This window comes from Crotalus tigris, unplaced genomic scaffold (genome assembly GCF_016545835.1).
Source record: "Crotalus tigris isolate CLP2741 ecotype Arizona unplaced genomic scaffold, ASM1654583v1 scf7180000018221.231157, whole genome shotgun sequence".
NCBI classification, from domain to species: domain Eukaryota; kingdom Metazoa; phylum Chordata; class Lepidosauria; order Squamata; family Viperidae; genus Crotalus; species Crotalus tigris.
In genome coordinates, this window is record NW_024096889.1 from 174,221 (window position 1) to 201,374 (window position 27,154).

Below are 27,154 nucleotides of genomic sequence, written 5' to 3' on the forward strand. Positions count from 1 at the left end.
ATGCATGCCCAACCTTGGCAACTGTAAAACTTGTGGACTTCAACTCCCAGAAATCTCTAGCTAGCATGGCTGGCTGGGGAATTCTGGGAGTTGAAGTCCACAGGTCTTAAAGTTGCCAAGGTTGGACACCCCCGCCCTAGAAGATAAGCTGAAAAGGGATGGGTGAGATTCTTTTCTTTTTCTTTTTGGTCCAGCAGCCATGCATTCTGCTATATGTGTGTGAAAAAGGATTCTCTCTGAGCTGCCTCTAGACCCTCCTTCTCCCCCGAAATCAGACACCAAGACTTCTTCTAATCACTCCCTCTGCCAGAAAAAAAAACCCTGCTCTGTCTTTCCTCTTTAAGAACAGATTCTTCACCTCTCCCTCCCTTTTTTTCCTCTGAGCATTAATTTTCACCGTCCTTGGCCACACAATGTGACTGGGTGTCTTCCTCCCCCCACTCCACCACCACGACTTAGGCACTTTTAAATAAAGAAAGGACCGTTTCGGTTTCCTGCATTCAAAACATGTCATGTATCCAAAAAACCTGGATTGCAAACTTTTCCTTTTGGGTTCACCTCCTTAATATCCAGGCATTTTGCTATGCTAGAAATCCTCCACCCGGGAGATTTGTCTTTCCAGACCAGAAGCAAGGTCAGTAGCTTTTTGTTCTGTTTTGTTTTAAAATTACAATAGCTGCATAAAGCGGAGGAAAATGGGGCATCTTTCTTCCACATTCCTGCACTCTGGATTAAGTTTGCAAAACAAAGGACCCATCAGCAAGTAAGTCGCTAAAGTTTCTTCTCCTCCGTTGAATGCATCTAAGTTTTTTTTGATATTTCTGGATTTATTGTATATCATATGTAACATTTTTCTTCTCCTGTTAGTAGAACAATCACTGCCCACCGCAGCTCGTTAAGTGGTCACAGAAGCATTGTAGTAGATTTAAACGGCAGAGACATTCATAATATTTTCCCCTCCTACAAAATTAGAGCTTTGTCGAAATTGCAATTATTATTACCCATCCTCCTTGCAGCCAGTTAACTGGTGACTTGGTCGCTTCCAAGCTGAAATTACACACACGTAAACACACACAAAAAAAAAGAAGAAGAAGAAGAAAGAAAAAAAAAGAAATAAAAAGAAATGCTCATTGATGACCATTCTTTGTAAAACAATCACCTTCGCTCCAGAAACCACTCTGAATGGGATTTTGAACAATTCTGTTTTTCCGGTTGCGGTTTTCTAAACTCGAGTTTGACCAGTTGATTCATCAGTCATTAAAAAAAAAAAAAGTATCTGACTCAAGGAAAAAGCAATAATGAATAAAAGGGCTTTGTCTTCCAATTTCAGCTACAAGAAACAGTTTATTATGATGAGGTTTATAAATTGCACAAATGCAGCAAAGCTACGTGAGGGCTGTTTATTATTCATAGCCATTTTGCACGAACAAGGAATTGTTTTGACATTTGAGGTCCTGTTTGCAAGGCCTGGGACTTGAACTTAAATACTGATGGGGTGGTTGATATTTTCACAGCTGTTGATTGTACAGTTTTAACAGCATGCTTGACAGGCGAGTGTTCTGGGAATGTTACACATTGTAATGGATTTGATTCTATTAAGAATCATCTGCAAGTACCATTCCATTTCTTGAGTTTTGTACAGGTAATACCTGACTTACAACAAGTTCATTTAGTGACTGTTCAAAGTTACAGCAGCACTGAAAAAAAATGATTAATGACCATTTTTTCACACTTCACACACAGCATCCTCATGGTCATGGGATCAAAATTCAGACACTTGGAAACTGCCTGCTATTTATGATTGGGTCATGTGATCACTTTTGTGACCTGACAAGCAAAGTCAATGGGGAAAGCATATTCACATAACAACTGTGTTACTAATGCAACAACTGCAGTGATTCACTTAACAACTGTGGCAAGAAAAACCATAAAATGGGACAAAACTCACTTAACAAATGTCTCACTTAACAATAGAAATTTTGGGTTCAGTTGTGGTTGTAAGTTGAGGACCTGTAGTACCTTAATTATCCAATTGGTTGCTCAGGGTTTTGAACATTACACCAGTTACAACACTGAAGCACAGGTGAGGAGGTTTGGCACAAAGAAGCATCAATAAGAGGATACAGGTAGTCCTTGACTTACGACCACAACTGAGTCCAAAATTTATGTTGCTAAGCAAGACAGTTGTTAAATTAGTATCACAGAAATTATTAAATTAGTAACATGGTTGTTAAGTGAATCAACCTTTCCTATTGAGTTTGCTTGTTAGAAGATCGCAAAAAGTGGTCATATGACTCCAGGACATTGCAACTATAATGAATACATACCAGTTGCCAAATGTCCAGATTTTGAACATGTAACCATGGGGATGCTGCAATAGTCATAAAGTGTGAAAAACAGCCATAAATCACTTTTTTCAGTGCCATTGTGACTTCAAACAGTCATTAAATGAATGGTTGTAAGTCAAGAACTACCTGTATTCTTCAAGGCCAAAGAAGGCAAAGAAAATTCTGCTTAAGTATCTGGTAGTTGTTTTGGAATAGATGAGGATTAATGAACTGAAATGTAACCCAGACAACAGAGACATGATGGAGAACCAGAAATCTGTCATTTGAACCATGATGTACAATAGGTCACCAATGGACTTGTGCTCTCTAAAAGCACCAACTGTTCAGAGCTCCTGGATGCTTTGTCAGTATTGCTAATATAGTAGTAAGGCAACTTTTACACATGTGTTTTTCAACTCCCAGAATACTCAGTCATGAAAATGCTGGCTGGTGAATTGTGGGATGTGCCAGAGTTGAGAAACACTTGGTTAGATTTTTATAAAGAAATGTTTTTCAATCTTGGCAGCTCAGTAGTGTCAGTGGCTTAAATTGCACTTTATCAGCTTTAGCAATAGCAATAGCATTTAGATTTACACACCGTTCTATAGTGCTTTATAGAACTCTCTGGGCAGTTTACAGAGTCAGCATATTGCCCCCAACAATCTGGGTCCTCATTTTACAGATCTCAGAAGGATAGAAGGTTGAGTCAACTTTGAGCCAGTCAGGATCAAACTCCTGGCAGTGAGCAGAGTCAGTCTGGAATGCTGCATTCTAACCACTGCACAACCACTAGCTTGTTTTCCTAATTCAGCCTTAGAAGGGAAAGCAGACTTTATATAGTATGAACTACACACAGATTATGAGCGCTTAGAAGAAGGCTAGCATATTCAATTGCCTCTGAATGCATCAGCTAAAATACATGAGTGTTTTAGATGTACAACTAATTGAAGGAGCTAATCTATGACTAGTTTACTCCAACTTTTACCAATCTGCTGCTTTTCATATGGGATTCGGACTGCAATTGTCAGAATTCCCAAATAGAGTGGTATGCCACTGGTTGGGAATGTTGGCAGTTGCAGTCCCAACATATTTGAAAAAGTACATTCACTTATGAGCTACACCTAGAAGACTGGAAATCACCATTATTACCAATATCCAGTCCTTTAGTCTTTGGGGCCAGCAGTTACTACTGGAGAGTATCAGAAAAGAGAATTTTGCTCCAAATAGTTCCTAAGGAGGGAGAAGGAAAGCATATCTGTATTTCTATATTTCTACAGTATGTTGTATGTGTAATACAAACACATACAGATTAGATCAGTTCATAATTTACTATTAATAGCATCCTCTTTACTAGCTTCAGAAGTGTTAGAATAATATAGATAGATGAGTTGGGGTATCCCTCATGGATTATTTCAACATGTATTTGAAAGCTGGACTAGATGTAAGAAAGCAAAAGGAGAGATTTATTCCTCCATTTCTTGTAGTTTAGATAGTAAGTACTCAAGATGATTTTAAAAAATATCTCAGCTAAAAAAAGTGTGGCAGTATTGACTGACATGCTTTTGATTAGCATCAATATTCACCTTTGAGCTAAACTTAACCCCTGATGATTTCATGGGCAACACTAAGTCACTGCCTCATTTGAAATATTTCTTTTTTTATTTCTCAGTCTAGTTCTGGACTTTCACAGTAATGTCTCACTGAAATATTAATCAAATACAACCCTGATTATGTTAGTGAGATCATTCAAGGTCAGCGAGGTGCTACTATTTGCTAGAAACATAGCATGAACTACATTAGATGAATTCATCAAAACAAAATGTCTTGATGAGAACAAGCTGATGAGGACAAGTCATCAGAGTATTTTATTTATCTATTTGAAATGAAACAGAAACAAAATATTCTCATGATGACCCCACAAGGTTCATCTTGTCCTATATGTTATTTACATTGTCTTTTAGATAATGTAAACAATAAAACAGTTTAAGAACATTATGCCAATTAAAAAAATCATTAAAGTAGAAAGTAAAACACAAATCATTACAAAGTTTGGCTTGTCCTCCAGATACGATGGCTAGAAATTCTGGAAGCTATAGCTCTAACACAGACATGTCAAACACAAGGCCTGGAGGCCGGATGCGGCCTGCGAAGTGGTTTCATGTGGCCCGCGAAGCCATCCTGGAAACAGTGAGAGAACGGCCCCCGCTGCCTTGGCCCTGGCCCAGGCCAGCTGGGAGCCAATGTACAATTTTGTGGTGGTCATCTATGCTGAAACGCATTCAGTCTTAGCTCCACAAGGCTGTCTAGAAACAGCGAGGAACCAGCCCCTGCTGCGTCGGCCCCGCCCCCTGGGTGCATGCTGGGGAAGTGTCACCCTTTGTGAGGAATGAAGAAATTTACCATGCCTTGGTGCTTGCCCCGGTCCCACCCCCTTCTGCCAGAGACCCTCAGATCTGTCCCACTCCTGCCCAGGCCCCCACAGGCACCCTTGACGCAAACAATGTAGAGTTGGCCATACCCACCCAGTAGGCCACACCCACTCCATCCATGCCCACCCAGTAGGCCACACCCACCCTGGCCACACCCACCCAGCCCCCCCCCCCAAGGGCAACTACAATGCTGATGCGGCCCTCAGTGAAATTGAGTTTGACACCTCTGCTCTAACATTATCTGGAAGATAACAAGATGACTTTAGCTGACTTTAAAGAGTGAAACATTTCTAAGGGATGAATTCCAGACAATGAAAAAACGATGCTAAAATTAAAGCATATAAAGCTAATCTTTATAATATTGATTGTACCCATTATTTATTTATTTATTTGTTAAATTTATTTACTGCCCATCTCGCCCGTGGGACTATTCTGGGCAGCTTAGAACAATCAAGCAGAAAAAAATGTAAACATAACAATAGCAAAGGAATAAAACAAAAATAAAGAATGGAAGTACAATAATATGAAATTAAAGAAGATGGATGGAGGGGAAGCAGGAAATGCAGAGGGAAGGCTGAGTCAGTTAATTAGTCTAATAGACACCTCCAGTGTGGAACTCCCCCCCCCATTTGATCCCCAGGCCAACTGGCAGAGCCAGATCTTCAGGCCCTAGTGGAAGGATAGGAGGGTGGGGGCAAACACACCTGTGGAGGGGGCAGGTTGTTCCAGAGGGCTAGTGCTACAGCAAAGAAAGTTCTTCTAGATCCCATCAGTCAAAGTTCTTTGATTCACTGACAGATAATAAATTAAGAGTTTCTGACAGTCTTGGACATTTAAAAGCAACAACAATCTTGTCTCACACCTACTGTAAATGATGTTCCTTAGGAGTTGCTACATGGCTATTTTTAAGAGCACTAAGGAGAAAGATCTCATTTACTATAGACGTATTGAAATCAGGTCATAATTAATTCCTGCCTGAGCAGGGGGTTGGACGAAATGACCTCCAATGTCCCTTCTAACTTTATTATTATTATAATTTAAGGGCCATTTATTTCAATAGATATATTTTAAACAGGATGTAAACATTGTGTCTCAAATGAGCTTCAATGGTTCATATTTTGAATTTGGCATGGGAATAATGGCATGATGTTATACGCTGTAAATGTAATAAACTCTAATATTAATAGTGATCACTTTTTTAAAAAGCTAAGTTTCAACTCTTTCTCTCTCTTAGATCAATTTGTTAAAGCGCTGCAAGATTGCCAAGTGGTTAGCCCAGAAAGAGTTGATGGATATGGACATTTTCTCTCCTACCATTTGAATCATCATGCTTCAAACTTCAGAGGAAAAAGAGACTCTAAGAGAAGAGACAGTAAATCATATTATAAAATTAGGCACAAAAACAAGGATCTCTTCTTCAATTTAACTCTTCACCAAGAATTACTGTCCAATAATTATGTTCTGGAAAAGCACTATGGCAGCTATCTTGGTGCTAAGATCCTTCCAAGAGTAGCCACGTCATGTCACCTTATTGGGATGGTCATGGATTCTGATTCCAGAAACGGAAGAGCAGTGATCAGTACTTGCAATGGGCTAGTAAGTGACTAAATTATTTGGAAATCTTTATCACCCTTTGTAATTGTAAAAGGAAGTTAGTCTTAAACCAGCCCAACCTTAGGAACTATGCATAAAAAAGCTAATTTTAAAATGTACCAAAATAGCGTTATAGAAAGAGTTATCTGGTACCTACAACTGGATTTTGAGGGAAAATTTTATCTTGAGGCCACCTTAAACTCATCCTATGTTAAACCATAAAAATTGTGCAGGAATCTGAGCAATTATGTGTACTTGATGGCTGCTCTAGGATTCTTAGATTTTGGGGGTGGCAATCATCTTTAGAATTCAGAGAACATCAGTGCTTTCATAAAAGCGCTGAGGGAGATGAGTGATTTAGAAACTGGAAGAAAAAAATAACATAAAATAATAAAATAAATAATTGTTGTTATAGGGGGGCTTCTTAGTCACTATTAGAGAAGACACTTTTCACCTGGATGAAGAAATGACGGAGACTGGAAACTTTGTCTGCTTGCAAGTGGGGCACCACTGCCTCCCAAAGTTCACCATCGCCTACTGCCCAGTATTTTCATGCACATTGGCTGGCTTAGGAAGCAGTGGCAGGGCACGGCCCAGTCCAGCCCAGCAGCAACAGCAACACCAGAATCCTGCCCCCTCCCGGGATGGTTCCGCCAGTGCCAGCTGTGTGCTATTTAACCCTAAATGCTCAGACCAGAGTCTCGGGCTGGTAAGGAGGCAGAGGCTCCAGGCAGGGATGGCAGCCTCAATGGGGCAGGGCAGGTGATAAGTGGAGCACTCCGCCACTGCTGCTTCCCCCTCAGAGCTGCAAGCGTGAGGCAGCTCTGAGGCAGTGCCCATTTCCTTTAAGCCTGCTGAGGCTCCAGTCTGGATGCTTAGGGTTAAATAGCACACAGCTGGAGCCATCCTTGCCATCCTGGGGGGATTCTGGTGTTGCTTGTGGCATACCTCACCGACTCCTGCCCCATTGTGGCCGTGAGCAACCAGACAGTGGGACAGAGTAGGTGGGGAGGAGGGGGTTACAAAATAAGACATCCCCCAAAATAAGCCCTAATGGGTCTTTTGGTAATATATATACCAGGAGCCTTGAAATGTATTTACATTTGGGGGTTTGTAACAGAATATTGAAAGTCTGTCAAGGCTACTCTCAGCTTCAACAGATACCCAACCCAATCAAGATGGAATAGTGCTGAGTTTCTTTCCTGCACTTTCTACTTTCCCAGAACTCAACTCTCTTTTCTGTAACAGCCGGGCATTCCCTTCCTCCTTCTGTGAATCAAACCTAAATTCTTTCCTTGGGATCCATTCCAGCCATAATTACTGAAAATCCATGATTTCTGTTCTTTTAAGACAGGAAATATGAAAAGCCACATAAGACCAATAGGCTTAACCTCAAATTCCTAAGAAAAAAACAAAAGAAGAACCATGCTTTGCTCAGTCATTAAACTTAGTCATATGCCCTGCTTCATCATCTGATGATGTTCTGATGGCCAAAATAAGGACCCAGATTGTTGGGGGCAATATACTCACATTGTAAGCCATGCAGAGAGTGCTGCAAAACACTATGGGGTGGTATATAAATCTAAGTGCTATTGTTATTGCCACCATCTCAGTTATTGTGGTTCTCAAGGAAGCTTGTGATGCTTCTGGCCCTACTATAAATTGCTGTCTTCTCTCTGTCATCTCCAGATATTTGGGTCTACATCTTGGGATGTAGCAATGGTAATAGTCACTATAGGTATAGGCATTTGAGGAAACCTTAATAACATGTGTATCATGATGTCATCGTGCAAATTGCTACTTCATGTCATTTGTGTAATAATGTCATAACACACGTGATGTTCTTTGTCTCCAAAGATTCCCATGATCAAAAGTTTGCAATCCCATCGTATCAGGGGTTGTCAGATTTGGGAGAATCTGTTCTGTTTTAACAGTGAATGTCAGAGGTCCTTTTGTGGCTATGCATTTCCTTTGACAGTAGAGATACCTCTAGACAATTTGGTTTTCTATCACCATGTCACCTGATTTATACACTCTGAATACTTGAGATACGTGTTCTGGGGCAGGAAAAGAAAATTGGAATTTCTCTGAATTTTCAAAACAAGGCTTTCAAGTTGATTCAAAGTCAGCCAGAATATCTGGAATGTGGAGAATGATTTGAGTTTTGGCCTAGGCCCTAATCAAAAAAAGAAGGTTTAGTGAGTTGGCAGGCAGCTGCAGCCTGCCAAATTCCAGCCCAAAGTATGTTCTTGATCCTTAGCTCTTCCTTCTTTTTATAGATTAAACAAAGCCAATGTAAACATTTGGGAACATTTCCCTCCTTTTGGCTTTCACCCCATTGCAGAGAAATGAAAAAAGCTTTGCTTCCTGGCAGGTCTGTAAAATCTCCTGGAGCTGTGTTCAAAAGCATGCTTGAAAAGAGAGCTTAATACGGATGGAAATCTTGTCTGTCTTGTTAGCTCTCTACAGGTAACCATCATAAAAAGTATCAGGAGAAAGCCTTTAAATAAGAGTTTCAAAGATTTTGGTGTCAAACGTTGCCAAGAAAAGGGGCAAGGATCAAAGTGCAATGGCAAAGACAGCTGTGCACATCTGGGGCAGTCCCATAATTTTTAAGTAGTAGGAGAAAGCTGACATTAGATTTATTCTACACACACTACCTACTGAACCATCAGTCCCTTATTCCTGTCTTCTGCTGGCTTAAGATTTTCAATGGCATTCTGAATAAAGCTGTAGTTTTTAAAGTTTGCAACCCAAATGTTTTAAGGGTACAGTGTATGCATGGTTTCCCTGCATGCTTGTTTTATCATTTAATTTTTTTTTTATTACACAAGAAATCTACTGTTTCTTAGCTTTGCTATTTCTACTATGTAACACATGTCAGCCACAAGTCTAACAGAGAGAAAAATTTAAAACTGCAGCCTAGAGCATCTTGGAAATATCAAGGGAATGCCCACACAAATATATACAAATGAACACACACACATATACACACTTGTAATTCTTGACTTACAACAGTTCATTTAGTGACTGTTCAAAGTTACAATGGCACCGAATAAAGTGACTTATGACCATTTTTCACAATTACAACCTTTGCAGCATCCCCATGATCATGTGATCAAAATTCGGATGCTTGACAACTGATTCATATTTATGACGGTTGCAGTGTGTCCCAGGGTCATGTGATCAGCTTTTGTGACCTCCTGACAAGCAAAGTCAAGGGGGAAGCCAGATTCACTTAACAACTGTGTGACTAACTTATCAACTGCAGTGGTTCTAACTTAACTAACTAGTGTAACTAATGTAAAAAATGCAATGATTACTTAATAGCCGTGGTAAGTAAAGTGGGGCAAAACTCACTTAACAAATGTTTCACTTAGCAGCATAAACGTTGGGCTCTATTGTGGTCGCAACTCAAGGACTGCTTATGCCCTATACCAGTGGTGCTGAACCTATGGCACGTGTGCCAGAAGCGGCACTCAGAGCTCTCTCTGTGGGCATGCACAGTGTTGCCCCAGCAGAGTTCGCCAGAGTAGCGAGCACATGGCGCTTGGAAGTGACAGGGCAGGAAGTGAGCAAGCAAGCGGCGTTGGCCCCCCAGAGATGCCCCAGAGATGGCAAGGGACTGGCCCCTGCTGCCCTGGCCCCAGCCACGCTCACCCAGTCTGCCATGACCACTGCAGCCACGCCCACCCAGTGGGCCACGCCCCCTGCCCTCCCTGAGGCACCACAATGCTGATGCAGCCCTGGTGCTTTGCGATAAATAAGTGGGTTTTGGGTTGCAGTTTGGGCACTTGGTCTCTAAAAGGTTCGCCATCACTGCCCTATACAAAGATGCATGCATGTAGTCCTCAACATACAACCACAACTGGAACCAGAATCTGCATTGCTAAGCAAGGTGGTTGTTAAATGAGTTGTGCCTGATTTTTATGACCTTTTCATTCCCATGGTTGTTAAGCAAATCACTGCAATTAAGTGAATCACGTGATTGTTAAGCAAATTTGGCTTGCCCCATTGACTTACCTTGTTGGAAACCAGCTGGGAAGGTCTCAGAGCAATCATGGTCCAGGATGCTATAACTGTTGCAAATCCATGTTGGTTGCCAAGTGCCCAAATTTTGATTACATTACTGGGGATTCTGTGATGGTCATAAGTGTGAGGACTGGTCATTAGTCCCTTTTTGCAGTGGATGTAAGTCGACGACTACCTCTACACACACAAGCGCACACACACTCACCCACACACACGCCTTGATTTAGAATAGTGTATTTTAAAACTGGCTTGCAAGACTAATTTAAAACAAAATATAATGTACAAAGAGTACATTGTATATGGATCATTTTTTTTAAAAAAAAAAGATTGCATAGTGTATTAGTTTTCCAACTTGTCCTTTTAACGTCCCTTGAACACCTGCCAAGTCCAGATCCAATGCTGTTAATTCCAGATTATGAAATCTATTTGTAAATCTTCAGTGGTTAGGAAAATAATCTCTCTATATGCTCGTGGACATTCTTGTTATATTAATGAATTCCCATCAGGTAGTCTAGTGGGCAATAGGGCCTGTATACTTTTCAAGAATTCAGTTTGCTAATTAAAGAAATGCACAGTTCTAATATTTCAGTGACTCCCATGTTTCTGTTTTTCATGATGGTAAATGACATTTAAGAATTGTTTTCCCTCCCTTCCCGATAGAGCAAGGTACTGTAGAAGTGGTTTGTATGGTATAAAAATGTTAATTTAGCCTTGAAGGAATAATCAGTAAGGAGCTGTTTCCTAGGTAATCTTTGCTTTCTGAGCTAAATCTTTACAAGCATTTCCTACCCACTTTTGCATACTCAATAGGCTTTGAAAAGTTATGTTGAGTGTGGAAAAGAAATCAGCCCCACAGACCTTTAGCCCTAGACCTGCTTTTGAGATTTGAAGGCCTGGGAATAACACCTTGCATGCAACAAGACTGATTCATGTTCTAACCTGGCTCAGATCAAAGCAAAACAATGCTGGCCTTACATGATGGTATTGTTTTGAAAGACAATGATTCCTTTTAATTGTTTTCCTTGGTCACAGATGGATAAATCATGGAAATTGATGAAGAGGCAAGGACAAAGGTTCCATTCTCTATCTGTCCTTGACATTTTCAGTCATGGCAATGAAAGATTCAACTCCTCCTTGCAATCAAGTACAAAAAGAATATTGTGCTGGTTTTTTTTTTTTTTAATTTTTTCGGTTCTGTGTCACAGAAATCTTTGCAACAACCCAACTCTTTTTTTTTTTTTTTTTTTGGAAACTATTTTGCCCAGGAGGTGAGAGTTATTTTCCAAGTGAACCACCCTTTCCCCTCCTTCCCTGAAAAGTTCAATCCCAGTTCACAACGGTTATCTCACCATTGTAACACTCCCATCAGGTCCATCTCCACTCTCACCCAACAACTTCAGAGCTCTATTAGTGTGTAAGAAAAAAAATATGTCACTGTTAGCAGATTATTCTGAGTTATGCCTTTGAACAACAAGGATTTCCAGTTGAAGTTGAGAGAGATAACTTTCCATGAACATATAACAGGGACTTGTAACTGCAAGCAATTAGGATTCATTCAACCATTTCAAGGCAAGGAATTGGAATGCCAAGATCTTATTGCATCATATTTGGTGGTGTGGCCTGTTTTCTCAATGGAGGGGATTCTTGGCTCACTCCCCCATCCAACTTAGGAGAATCCACTGTAGCAGCATAGCAGCACAATTTGATTAAGAAGACCTAATATAGACTTGTTGGCATGCCAGCATTAAGAGTTTGGAAGGCAATTGAGTTTAGCCGCTGCAGCAATCATAGAAACACGGGGAGTTGCTAGAAACCAATACTTGTATTGGCTTTGTTGTTATAATGGAGATGTGTGCTTAAGATACAGCTTTGAAGAGGTGGAATGAGGTATTCAGTTACTGGCTGGCAAGTGTTGGTTGATCATTTTCTATGCCCAGATGTTGGTCCCAAAGAAGTGCTAAATGGACAGTGATTCTCTCCAAGTGCTAGAATTATAAAATGTCTATGCTTGATGTCCTGGTGGCCAAATACATCTAATAATAAATGTGTCTTTTACAGGTGGAATGGAAAATACTTTCTTTTCATGCTGGGGTCCTCCCTTCTTTAGCTGCACAGTTCTGGAAACATTATCCTTGGAGCTCAACTTAGACATCTGCAATGAACATGCTTGGCATGAAAATTACTGATGAAAACCTAGCTGTAGGCTTGGGGACTGGAAGCATAATGTATCAAGAACTGTGGCTTTTGAGGGGTGGAGTGAGAGTGCCTCAAAGTTGGTTACCTTGCCATTAAAGCTAATTCCCAATTATGAGGTTTTTAGCAATTTTAACATGCATGGACTTCAACTCCCAGAATTCTCCAACCAGCAGGGGAATTTTGGAGGTAGAAGCCCACACATCTTAAAATTGTGGAGGTTGGGAAACATTGCTCTAGATCAGTGTTTCTCAGACTTGGCAACTTTCAAATATGTGGACATGAGTTCCCAGAGTTTAGATTAAGAATAGAATAACAGAATAACATAGTTGGAAGGTGCCTTGGAGGTAATCTAGTCCAACCTCCTGCAGGAGACCCTATACCATTTCAGACAAATGGCTGTCCAGTCTTCTCTTGAAAGTCTCCAACGATGGAGCACCCCCAACTTCTGAAGGCAAATCATTCCACTGTTTGATTGTTCTAACCATAAGAAAGTTTCTCCTAATTTCTAGATAAGCGTGGGTCTAGATAAGCAATTTTCCTCCCAGCAATTGTATTGGCTGCCAAATTGGTACCTGTATCTGCATCTGTCAGTGTTTCCAAAATACCAAAATATATATTTCACATTTCTCCACTAAGTCTGCACTTCTCAGAGGTCTTGAGATTGCCTATTGATAAGTACCTAGGCAACAGGCTGATTTTTCCCCTAACTAGCAATCAATAAAACCTCCTGTTGATAAAACATATTCCATCAACAAAATAGGATAAATTTCATCTACTTTCATCCATAAAATTTATTTTGCTGTTATACAAAATAGAAATAATAAAACACAGCAAAATCTTTTTGCATAGTAAGAGGTTTACTTACTCAACATTGCGTCTATTTATTTACTAAATCCATAAAGTATCTTGGTGGCATATAAAATATTTAAACAAGGGGGAAAATGTACCCCAGAAGACAAATATTCAAATTGACATATAAAATCCCATAAGAGGCTTTCTGCTGTTTAACCTAAAGCCTAAAGCCTAGGGGAAACAGCCAGAATTTCAAAGACTTATCAAACTCTGTCATAGCAATATTTTAAATTATATAATGATACCTGGGCCAGCATATGTCCATAAATCTTCTTTTCTCCTGTCCATTAGTAGTATGTAAATACTTTTATTCAGAAATCCATGCAATTCAAGAGAACTATAGACCACTAAAACTCTTGTATTTGTTTAGCCTTAAATTGGGCAAAATGGTGTGTCATAGGGCAACAATTATTGAACCAAGTTACTTCAGTTGGCTAACTTACAGAATGCTGGAACCCCTGACTCCATGGGAATGAATTTTGGGAAAGCTGTGGCTGCTTCAGCACTGCTGTGGTCAACCATGGTCATGTTACTTTCATTTTCATCACTCCCTGACAGTCAATTGCACACCCCTGTGTAAGAGTAGTCTACAGAGGATTTCCACACAAGAATTTTGGTATGGAATTGTGCCATTGGTTTCTGATCAAACTGGAATTGCATTCCAGTTTGATCAGAGACCAATGAATTTGGGAATAATTTTTAAGACAGCAATGTATCTCCTTATTTGTCTTGCCATCCATTACAGAGATGTATAGCTATAGCCTTGAAGAAGCTATAGCCTTGCAAGAGCACCAACTTAGCCCTGAAGGGCAGGAGTGAGTGAAAAAAAAACCCCTCAAGATTGCACTGCCTTGATTCACTTAGTGTTGAGGAAGTGGGAAGAAACACTGTCAGGCTTTCAAGCTCTTTCAAAATTCTGTTATTATACTGCATCAAAATGTAGAGTAATCTTTGTGGACTCTGTTTACTGACCTGGCATTTTTACTGAATTTATGCATTTATGCATGATAAAGATAAGAAACTTAGCAGATTGTCATGAAGCCAACTGGAAAAAAAGAGCAGTAGAGAATGTCATTTTCTGCCACTTAGCACTTCCAGCAAGTGCTGGATTTTAGCAATTTGTCAAGCCATCCCAACATGGCTGTGCTCTGATAGATCTCTGGAGAAAACATTGCCAAGATTTATTATTTAACTAGAAATATTAGAGCTTGGGGCTGAGTTTTTTTTAAATAGCAGCTCAGTTCTTACAACTGAGTGTGATCCATGCACATGTGTTGCCCCTGATTCATTATAAAATATGCAATTGTTAATGCAGAGTTGGTCTTCTGAAGCAAGATTCCTAGGTAGAAGCTATAGCATTGAGATGTGTAGTTATTCATACTTTTTCTGTTGTTGATTCCTGAACTTTTTGGGGTCGTTCTTGAAAATCTAAGATGAGAATACAGTTAGTCCTTGACTTACAACATTTATTTAGTGACTGTTCAAAATTAGAACAGCACTGAAAAAAGTGACTTATGACCATTTTTCACAATTACGATGCAGCATCCCATGGTTCATGTGATCAAAATTCAAATGCTTGGCAACTGACTCGTATTTATGACGGTTGCAGTGTCCCAGGGTCATGTGATCATCTTTTGTGCTCCTCTGACAAACAAAGTCAATGAGGAAGCCAGATTCACTTAAAAACCTTGTTCTAATTTAACCTCTACAATGAGTCACACAACTGTGGCAAGCAAGGTTGTAAAATGGGGCAAAACTCAATGTTTCACTTAGCAACATAAATGTTGGGCTCAATTGAGGTCGTATGTCTAGAGCCACCTGTTCAATATATCTCTAGAAGTTTACAGCTTTCACATATGCTCATGATCCAGAATTTTCTGCAATAAATTCTTGGGGGAGGGGGACAAACCTAGATTTGTCTATTGCAATGTGTAGAAATTCACTTGGAACTGAACAGATGAGTGCAGGGATGGTCTCCTTCATTCTCCACCTCTGCTCAATATTGTTGGGTTTCAACCATGTAAATTAAAAATGTTACATCACAGAATTAGCATTCAGATTTCTTTCTGTCAAGAATGAAGCACAGCTGTTTTGACACCTATTGCATACCTGAATGACAGCCCAAATACTTTCACAAAAGTTGGGATTTAAACCTAACTTTGGGTCTAAACTAAAGCTATAACTATTCACTTCCAACAATGTCAATTCCACTTCAGTTCCTATCAGTTTATATATATATATATATATATATATATATATATATATATATATATATATATATATATATATATATATTCACCATATCTGATAGGAAGTGAAACTGATCTAAGTCTCAAGAGCTGAAATATTTCCAGGGACTAATGTTCTATAGAGGATTTCCAAGACTTTTGGTATGGAATTGCTGTGTCTCGTTTATGGAATTTTTATGAGGCATCCAGATCTCCCCATCTTACATTTGGAATTCACTAATATTTTCCTACTGCTTCCTTTGATATGTGTGTGTGTGTGTGTGTGTGTGTGAAGTAACAGAAAGAAAACTCATTATGAAAGAAAAGATTAAATAGCTATACAATACCTTTGTACATTTTGAGTAACATTTGATTTCCTGAAAATATTTAATAGCAATCGCACTTAAACTTATACACGACTTTATAATGCTTTACAGCCTTCTCTAAGCAGTCTGGGTCCTCATTTTATCAACTTCAGAAGGATAGAAGGCTGAGTCAATTTTGAGTTGGTCAGGATCAAACTCCCAGCAGTGAGTAGAGTCAGCTTGCTTTACTGCATTTTAATTATTGCACCATCACAGCTCTTAAACTTTATATTTATAAAATTATACTTTATACTGAGCTTATTAAAATGTTTTTGGAGATAGGTTGCTTAATCAATACAATACTGAGAAGCTGAATCAAGTAATTGGTCTGCAGTGAACAGATTCCTCGTGACTGTATACTAAAATTTCTAAGTGAGCTGAGGGTAAATCAGCTACTATGTGTGTTGCATTTTAGTTTGAGAAACCTTTAAACTTTTATCTGTATATGCTTTGAATGAATACATGAAATCCACAAATAAAATATGGCATGGGTGGAAGAAAGGTCAGTATAGGTAGTCCTTGATTTACAACCATTTGTTTAGTGTCCGAAATTACAACAGCATTGAAAAAAGTGACTTATGACCGCTTTTCACACTTATGACCATTGCAACATCTCCATAGTCATGCGATCAAAATAGAGATACTTGGCAACTGATATGTATTTATAACAGTTGCCATGTCCCAGAGTCATGTGATCACCTTTTGTGACTTTCTGATAAGTAAAGTCAATGGGGAAGCCATCATGTTACTAACTTAACAACTGCAGTGATTCACTAAACAACTGTGGCAAGAAAAGTCGTAAAATGAAGCAAAACTCACTTAACAACTGTCTACTTAACAATGGAAATTTTAAGCTCAATTGTGGTTGTAAGTCGAGGACTACCTGTTATCAAATTACTTCTTAATGGCTGGGCTTAAATATTATGCTAAGTAGTCTGCTGTTTTGACTTTGTTATAAATATGAATTGAGCTCTTGCCTTTTGCAAAGCATATTAATGGCTTAATTATCTAAATTAAATTATCGTGGTCTTCATGTGTGAGTCCAGCCAAAAGTCTTTGTATCTTCTTTCTAAAAACAATGCCTTTCTGAAGTTTTTATTTTATAAATGAGGGCACTCTGGATCTGTTTGAGAATAAGCTATAAGAAGCAGGCTTAACACTCCACAGTTAATACTGGAGTATAAGCATGCTATGGAAGCAACTTATTAATAATTTAGTATATTATTTAGTATAATAGTATATTAATAAACATTTGTTCTTCTGCTTGAGGCAAATACTATCGACCTACTCTCCATCTCATTTATTGTTTTGAGTCTCTGAAAATAATCTGTGTAATTTAGTCTCATGCAAGTTAGCACCCTCTTGATATGCTGGACTTCAATCAGATTGGGAAAAGCTGGTAGATAAAATGCTCAGTTGAAGTTCCTGGACCTGAAACTGCCCAGAGTTGCTTCAACAATGAGATTGGCAGCATATAAATGTAATAGATAAATAATAGCGTAGGAATGGTTCCTCTTTATCTTAGTGACAAGTCTTGTATAAGACCTAGGATCAATAACAATAACAAAAATAGAGTTGGAAGGAACTTTTGAGGTCTTCTAGTCCAACCCCCTGCTCAGCTAGGAAACCCTATACCATTTCAGACAAATCTTCTATACCATTTCAGACTAATCCAGTCTCTTCTTAAAAACTTCCAGTGTTGGAGCATTCACCACTTCTGGAGGCAGGTTGTTCCACTGGTTAATTGTTCTAACTGTCAGGAAGTTTCTCCTTAGTTCCAGGTTGTTTCTCTCCTTGATTAGTTTCCATCCGTTGCTTTTTGTCCTGCCTTCAGGCGCTTTGGAGAATAGCTTGACTCCCTCTTCTTTGTGGCAACCCCTGAGATATTGGAACACTGCTATCATGTCACTCCTAGTCCTTCTCTTCATTAAACTAGATAGACCCAATTCCAGCAACCATTCCTTATATGTTTTAGCCACCAGTCCCTTAATTATCTTTGTTGCTCTTCTCTGTACTCTTTTTCTAGAGTCTCAACATCTTTTTTACATTGTGGTGACAAAAACTGGATGCAGTATTCCAAGTATGGCCTTACCAAGGCATTGTAAAGTGGTATTAACACTTCATGTGATCTTGATTCTATCCCTCTGTTAATGCAATCTAGCACTGTGTTGGCTTTTTTGGCAGCTGCAGCACACTGCTGGCTCATATTTAAGTGATTGTCCATTAGGACTCCAAGATCCCTCTCACAGTTACTACTGTTGAGCAAGGTAACATCTATACTGTACCTGTGCATTTGGTTTTTCTTGCCTAAGTGTAGAACCTTACTTTTTTCACCATTGAATTTCATTTTGTTAGATAGCGCCCAGTGTTCAAGTCTGTCCAGATCCTCCTGTATCCTAAGCCTGTCTTCTGGAGTGTTGGCTATTCCTGCCAGTTTAGTGTCATCAGTGGAAGCCAGGACAAAGTCTATGCTGCTTAGGTGTGTTTTGCCTGAATAATTCCCAGCCAGGGTGACTTTTATGTATGGTATTTAATACCCCCCCCCTCCCAGAACTATAACCTGGTTAGCAGAAGAGGCTTCGTAGTCTTCATGAGTAATATCAGAGGGAATTATTTCAGCACTGTTGTCTGTTTTTGTACCTTCTTAAAAGAAGTGAGTTGCAAATCATAGGCAGGAGTTATACAACATAGCATATTTAAGGGTTTGAGAAGAGAACAGCTTGTATATAATAAAAACATTATCTTAAATTGTTCCCTTTGCAAGTATAATCACAGGCTGATTTTTTTTTGTTTGAGTTTTGGATTGTCTCCATTTCATCAGACACTTTTGTTTTAATGATATAGAATTGCCGTATTACAGAATAGCTAATTTACATAACTTACATTTTTATTGTAGTATGTTCTGCTGCTTTTTCTAATAGCTATTTGTGTTGTCAGCTTTTTAAAAATGGTACCCTATTAAAATGAGAACATAAAATAAGAAAGCACACAATATTGTTTTTACATTCTATCTGGAACATAAGAATACAGCTATATATTTGCAGCATTGACAACAGCTATTTATGGGAATTAGTATTGCAGAAATGAATGAGAGGAGGAGGAGGAGGAGGAGAAGAAGAAGAAGAAGAAGAAGAAGAAGAAGAAGAAGAAGAAGAAGAAGAAGAAGAAGAAGAAGAAGAAGAAGAAGAAGAAGAAAAGATGCTCTTTTCTGTCCATCTCCCATATGTGTTACACATTGCAGCTGAGACTAAGTGAAGTGATCAAGAGCCTTAAAATGTCTATTTCAGTCCTAGTTGTCATTAAGTTGTGATATATATGATGGCTGTCATTAAGTTGCGATATATATAAAGATCCATCATTTCTTTTGGGAAATAAGTTCTTTTGTTTCGAATTGTTTTCTTTGAAACAAAGGAAATTCTGCTAACTTTACCCAGACAGAATGGGTTGTCACATGAGATCCTCTGGGACCTACTTTCAGAAGGATGTGTCTGTGAAAATAATCTGTACCTGTCCTGCCTTCAAGAATGTCCACCTATAGAAATTTAGCCCACCACATTAATCCATAACAAATCCACTGTTACTATAGAATTGTAAAGTTAATCAGTAACACTACATAAAAGAAAAATATGCATACCTATGATTAGGTGTTGATGATTCATTTGTCTGGCTGAGCAGACTTCAATAGCAGGAAAATATGTATAAGATTAAACATTTATGATGAATCTTGGTTTTTCAAACTCTGTAATCATCACTTCTAAACTTCTGAAAGTCTCTCAAGACTTGGTTATGCCAGCAGGCCAGGGGAGTCTAGTAAATGATAAACTAGTCAGGCAGGTCCATTACTGTAAACATCCATTTATTTATTCTTATAATTTTTAAAAATGTATTTAATATTTGTTAAATATGATGATTGTGGATATTTATTGTTATACTCATGTTGCTGCTGCTCAGAGTAACCTGCTTGTGAGATGGGCAGCTCTATAAATGAAATAAGGAGAGAAGCAACCTAGAAATAAGAAGAAATTTCCTGACAGTGAGAACAATTAATCAGTGGAACGACTTGACTCCAGAAGTTGTGGATGCTCCAACACTGGAGGCTTTTAAGAAAAGATTGGACAACCGTTTGTCTGAAATGGTATATAGGGTCTACTTCCTGAGCAGGGGGTTGGTCTAGAAGACCTACAAGATCTTTTCCAACTCAGTTATTCTAAAGCTGGAATTAAAATAAATAAATAAATCCCAAGCCTAAAAATGAATCCTAAATTAAAGACCCATATCCTACAAATAGTTATGTTTTAGAAATTTTGTTGTTTCTCAGAGTGACTTAGCAAACTTTTTTTATGCCAGGACTGTAGCAGGAAAACAGCCATAAAAAATACCATTCAAAAGAATGGCTCTCGAATGTAAAGTAGAGTCATAAATAAATTCTGCGTATGTGGTATTGATTAAGGACGTGGTGGAATGATGACATAATAAATCAGGAAACTGTTCCTCTGATGATAACATTTTTATTGATTTTAATATGAGACCCGAGTTATTCAAGCAAGCTATCTGAAATGAATGATCACAAAATTGCTACTTTTTTTTCTCTCTCCTTCATGGAATTGTTAAGCCTTTAAGCTAGGACTGAGGAAAATGTTCTCTTATGGAATGTTCTGAACTTCTGACATTGAAATATTCAGAACGGCTCCTTTCTGAAATTGGAGTAGATCCATAACTACAAAGTATTCTGTCATAGTATGTTCCAGACCCATAATATTTCGAATATGCCTGTTTCAAGGCCAGAACAGCCTGTTTTAGGCTCAGAACATTTGCAAGTAAATAGTACAATCCAAAACCCAGCTAAGTGGCAGCACTTTAGCTGATCCTAAAAAGCTAAGCAAAATCAAATCTGGTTAGTATTTGAATGGGAGACCACCAAGAATTTCTTGATTTGTAGACAAGATAGGGAAGTAAAACAGTGTTTTAGAAAAAGACAATGGCAAACCACTTCCATGTTTCAAAGGCATGTCCATAGAATCATCTGAAATCAAATTTCATTTGAAAGAGATTAAAAAAAAAAAGATTATAGCCTCATGTAACTGGTAGAAGATAAGTGGTGGAGCGTTCATCAACAATGGTTCTCCATACTGAATATGGAATATCACATACTAACTGAAACTGCTGTGGATTCCATCTGAAGAAGGAATGCAACACAGAGAAGAAATGAACTTTAAAGGAGAATATAGTTGTAGCTCACAGTTGAAATGAAGGGTCCTTGGTACTCTGAGCTTTGTTGCAATGATGGTGGGGTACTTGCTTTGCAAGAAAGAGGGGTACCAAACAAGAAATCAGGTAAAGGTCTACATCAGTGTTTCTCAACCTTGACAATTTTAAGGCATGTGGACTTCAACTCCCAGAATTCCACAGCCAGCAATGTTGGCTGTGGAATTCTGGGAGTTGAAGTCCACATGCCTTAAAATTGTCAAGGTTGAGAAACACTGGTCTATATGGATCTGATTTGCCAGCCAATTTGGGAAGCTAGGCGGGTCCTTGTCAGGGTGCTTGGGGTTATTTCTAGTGTTAGTCAATGTGGTCCTTTCAGGAAGGCATCAGAGATTAGGAAATCCCTTGTTAAAGGGGATGGGATGTTGAGATCATCAACTGATGGAGGATGGAAGTCTCTATGTTTCCTTTATTAGGACTGCCCCTGGGTTGTATTATGAGATGATGGGGAAATCTTCTATTCTTTGGTCGATGGGTTTTATCTGGGCAGGGCAGGTCATTTGGGTCTCATATGATAAAGCAAAGATATAAACTTATGCTACATTTTTATTATCTTATAGATTACCGCTGTATCTGCAGAGCAAACTATTGCCGCATTCTTTTTCAATACCTTTCCTCATTTATGACTTTTATGAATTTCCCAGGAAATTGTTATTTTGTTGTGTGAGTCAGTGGCTTATCAGTCATGGCATAATTCATAGTGACATACTCATTCTATGTTGGCTCCCTTATTTCTGCTAGTTAGCTAGATGCGCACTGTGTCAAAAATGTCATTTTTTAAACAAAATAAAGCTTAGACATAATGCAACTTTATGGTCGTACATATACAAAATCATTACTGTACAATAAAATAGATGCCAGTTATTGGCCAGTAGAACTATCTCTGCAAAACTAATCCCTGTTAATCTGCACTCCATATTTTTCAAATACACTGGACAGCCCATGATCCATTGGGTCATGCATTCAGAGATGTTTCCTTACCTGAACGAGAAACAGAATGATCATAGATGGACAAAAAAGCAGTGGGGACATCAGCAACTTCCTACTTGCTGCCAGCTTCCCCATTGACTTTGTGGCAGGGAGCTTGGAAATCATTCTTCCTCTTCTTTAGTTGAGCTGTGGAAATGCTTGCATTTTGCTGAAGGAAGGAGGAACAATGGGAGCTGTGAGTCACCAGGAAAAATGCAGCCCTCCACCCCATCCTGGAATTCCCCAAGGACCCCTTCCTCCAAAGAGGAAAACAGAATAATAATAACAGAATAACAGAGTTGGAAATGAAACCAGAGGTCTTCAACCCCTGCTTCATCAGGAGACCCCATACCATTTCAAATAAACGGCTATCCAATCTCATCTTAAAAACCTCCAGAATTGGAGCACCCACTACTTTTGGAGGCAAGCAATTCTACTGGTTAATTGTTCTATCAGTAAATTTCTATTTAGTTCTAGGTTGCTTCTCTCTTTGATTAGTTTCCATCCATTGCTTCTTGTCCTGCCTTCAGGTGCTTTGTAGAATAGATTGACTCCCCTCTTCTTTTTGGCAGCCCCTTAGAATTGGAACATTGCTATTGTGTCACCCTAGTCCTTCTCTTCATTAAACTAGACATACCAATTCCAGCAACTGTTCTTTATATGTTTTAACCTTCAGTCCCCTAATCACCTTTGTTGCACTTCTCCATACTCTTTCTAGAGTCTCAACATCTTTTTTTATATTGTGGTGAACAAAACTGGATGCAGACATCAGAGTCACTCCCTTATCCTGCCCACTGCTGTTAAGAGATTTCAGATTTCAGTCTTGGTTCCAAAGCAGCCAATTGGCATTCGCCTGTCAGGCTTACTGCCAGCCAGTTGGGTGTAGGGGACAGAGGTAGGTGGAAAAGAGGGCAAAAATATGCCCTTCTATGTTCCCTTAAACCATGCAACCTATAAGTTTCTGGAAAATGTAGTCAGAAGGCATGGTGGCCCTGAAGCAGCCACAATTTCCCCAAATTTAATGCTCATGGGAATAATGGGTCCTGTCATTCTATTAATAATAATAATAAAGTTGGAAAGGTCATCTAGTCCAACCCCTGTTCAGGTAGGAAACCCTATATCATTTCAGACAAATGGCTGTGCAGTCTCTTCTTAAAAACTTCCAGTGTTGGAGCATTCACTGCTTCTGGAGGCAGGTTGTTCCACTGGTTAATTGTTCTAATTGTCAGAAAGTTTCTCCTTAGTTCTAGGTTGCTTCTCTCCTTGCTTAGTTTCCATCCGTTGCTTCTTGTCCTGCCTTCAGGAGCCTTGGAAAATAGCTTCACTCCCCATTTGAGCTTCCTTGGTCCAATAATCATTGCCCTATACCTCCCAATTTCAGTTTAACATTACAAACAATCATGAGAATTTTAGTAGTATATAGATGTAGCTTAGAACTGAGAAAGTTTCTGAATTAATTCATTGGTTTCCAGACCTTTTGCTGAAGGTTAAAATGGCAGAATGAACAGTTCGCTGGGTTGCATAATGCAGAGTTGTTCTGAGTTGCACAAGAATTTGTTCTATTGATCCCAGCCCAGAGTGTAACGTTTATTGAGCGATATGAATAATTCATCTGTGGAGTTGTACTACAGCAAGGGGTAAGGGTCCTTATGAGTCCAAAATCAAACAGAAAGCCAACAGAATTGACATAAAATTAGAGTTATGAATTTTTTCTCCTGTGAATAGGGAAAATCTGACTACATTTTGGACCAATTAAAGCAACAGAGACAGCCTCCATAAAGGCATACTCTTATAGGATATATTCTAGTCTAGGAGTAACTGAAGCATGAATAGCTGACACCAAGCTGGTCTTCTTAGGTAAAACCACAACAAATTCATTACTTCAGTACCCAGTTGAAGAGATTTCAGTGGAGAATGTTTGAAAGCTCAGAAGGTAGTGTTTTAATTGTCATAAATAGATCACTTACATTGGCTTGGTCTTTCTAGAACTTTGATAGTACAAGGTAAATGAGGAACATAATTTCCTTATTTCTGTGCAAACTATCTTGGAAACTTTTGGCATTAATCATCAGGGCCTGAAATGTGCTGAAAAACATGCAGTGCTTTCTTATAATAGTATCTTGCACCTCATGTTGCACCTAATTACAATTTAATGTTTCAATACTGCCCTGGGAAGGAAGGATATGGTGTGCTGTCTATCATAGAAATGAAATCCTGTTTCAGTTAAGGATTTATTGCCTTTCCATTAAAAATACATAATTTGTTCTTGTCAGGTGCAAGGAACCAAGAAAGAAACAAGAAGTTACTCCAGAGCAGTTTCTTTATTACTCGCTGTTAGGCAGGAATCTTGCCAGACTAAAGCATAAATCTCATAACTATTAGATATACAGGTAGTCTTTGACTTATGACCACAACTGAGCCCAAAATTTTTGTTGCTAAGTCAAGACATTTGTTAAGTGATTTTTGCCCCATTTTATGACCTTTCTTGCCACAGTTGTTAAGTGAATCCCTGCAGTTGTGAAGTTGTTAAATGAATCTGGTGTCCCCATTGACTTTGGTTGTCAGAAGTTTGCAAAAGGGGATCACATAAGCCCAACCGTTATAAATAGGAATCAATTGCCAGGCATCCAAATTTTTATCATGTGACATGGAGTTGCTGCAACATCATAAGTATGAAAACAGTCATAAGTCACTTTTTTCAGTGCCGTTGTAACTCTGAATGGTCACTAAATGAACTGTTGTAAGTTGAGGACTGCCTGTACCCTGTGAAATGTTAGGAAGGGTCTACCCTGTTTTTTTCCTATATACCAAAGATTCCACACTGAACTGTCTCTTTGCTTCTCCTCCTGTGGCTGGACTACATTCCACCACAGTTCTGTCTAAAATGGCATAATCATTAATCATGATCTGAATTTACAATATGAATAATACATGTGACTGGCTGCAAGGAGAGGAAATTAAAATATTTCCCATTATCCTGTAGCTCCAAAAATGACTGAATGACTGAATGAATCACTCAACTGATCAATCAATACTGTAGCCCCTAAAAAGTAAACAAGGGAAAATGGAAAGAAATCAGGAAAAACAAAGAGGTGGGGAAAATAATAAATTAAGCACACAAAAAAGCAGGCAAGATGATGAAAAAGTTTCAAGAGAAAACAAATCAGGGAGAAACTCAATTAAACCCTTTTAACCTTTTTGAAATCAGGTGAATTTCTCTAGATACTGACATCCATGTAGGCCAGGGATCTCCAACCTTGGCAATATAAGACTTATGGACTTCAATTCTCTGAATTTCCCATTCTGGGAGTTGAGTCCACAAGTCTTAAAGCTGCAAAGGTTGGAGACGCCTGATCTAGACAATGATTTGTATTAAAACAGGGATTAAATATTTATTTTATCGAATTCATATACAGCCGCTCAATTCACAAGAGTCACTCGGGACTTAAATTTGGTGAAATGTCTGTTATGAATATATGCTGTTAGTTTTGTTATTACTGCATATCCTCTATATTTAACTTCCCTGTATCATTGGTGATGCATCTCTTTCTCAGTATTTGTGATTGTGAATATGTATCTTAGTAAATCGTGATATTTTCTATTGATATGTCTTAGAATTATGCTTAGTAATAAAAAACCCTGTGGTTTCATTTCAAATTTGATTTCTAAAATTTCCTAAATACTTCATTCTAAAATACTTTTGAAGGGTTTTTTTACATGCACCATATATGGTAAAAGATATTTCAAAGTATTTCAGCATTTATTACTACATGATTTATCTATCTATATTGCACAGCAAACTATTTATCCTGGCTAACAGAATGATTCAGTCCCCAAACAGTAGAACATAAATATTGGAAAGAGCTGACCTAGCTAATAGGCTTCATAGATATTATGGTACAGGGACCCAAAAGAGGACAAACACTTAAATGGGTATACTATAAGACAAATTTGATAAATACGTGGAATCTTGAAAATATGGGAAACATAATATATATGAGAAATAATATACAAGAAAAATAATGGCCAAGAATTTCATTGCTAGCTTCTTTTTAAAAGGCTTTTTATGCATTTTAGTTAATTATAGTAAGAAAAATCAGATATGCAGATATGGTTCACTCAGATCTCATTATCGGAGATTAAGGGCACAGCAAGAATGATTTAGTGAAAGTCAGAACATATCACATACTTATAAATTGCTAGAAAAATAAAAATTGACCTCAAAAATGTGGGTGGGCTTCTAAGAAAAATGACAGAATTGGCAATACTTATACAGAATCAAGACCACCTAGGGAACACATTCTATATAGAATCTGTTGCTTAGAAATGATACAGAGACTGAACAATAAAAAAATTGTATGATAAAATGGATGCAAAACTTCAGAGAAACAGTCACAGTATAACAATAGGAAAAAATATGGAATAAAGTTTACCTCCATGTTGTAACTTAAGAAAAAATGGATATAAAATATTTTATAAATGGTGTACAACTTCATCATATTCTCATTTTGTAGGCAAATTGTTATATCAGATATACCGGCATCAGAGCAGAGAACCAGTATTATAGGCACATTAGCTGTAGCTAAATCAGTTTATGAAAGTACGGTTACTTGTAGACTAACATGGAATGATAAAGTCATGCTTCTTGCTGAATTATTTTGTCTAGCTGGTGACCAGACCAAAGGGGCCATCTTGTATTTAAAATTTCAGAGACACGATTTGCTGGGACAAGAGCTATAGATATATGTAGCAGCAATGACCATTGGTATTCCAAAGAGTTTAGTGACATATTTTGAATTCTTTTATATTAAGAAAAGTCTAGAAATTTAGAGCTCATTCTGAACTAAGCTGCTTGTTGTTTTTTTACCTTTGCTTTCTAAATAAAGGCGAAGGGGAGA

General features: G+C 38.4%; 1 protein-coding gene across 1 annotated transcript in view; it reads left to right on the plus strand.

Annotated features, from left to right (window-relative positions):
- Window positions 1–318: 318 nt before the first annotated feature.
- The window catches only part of LOC120310545 (A disintegrin and metalloproteinase with thrombospondin motifs 12-like), a 38,601-nt gene continuing 11,765 nt past the window's right edge, over window positions 319–27,154 (plus strand). The window contains exons 1-2 of the mRNA XM_039349046.1: window positions 319–634; window positions 5,991–6,352. Of these exons, the coding sequence (XP_039204980.1) occupies window positions 508–634; window positions 5,991–6,352 (489 nt within the window). The 5' untranslated portion in view covers window positions 319–507. The remainder of the gene's footprint in view (window positions 635–5,990; window positions 6,353–27,154) is intronic.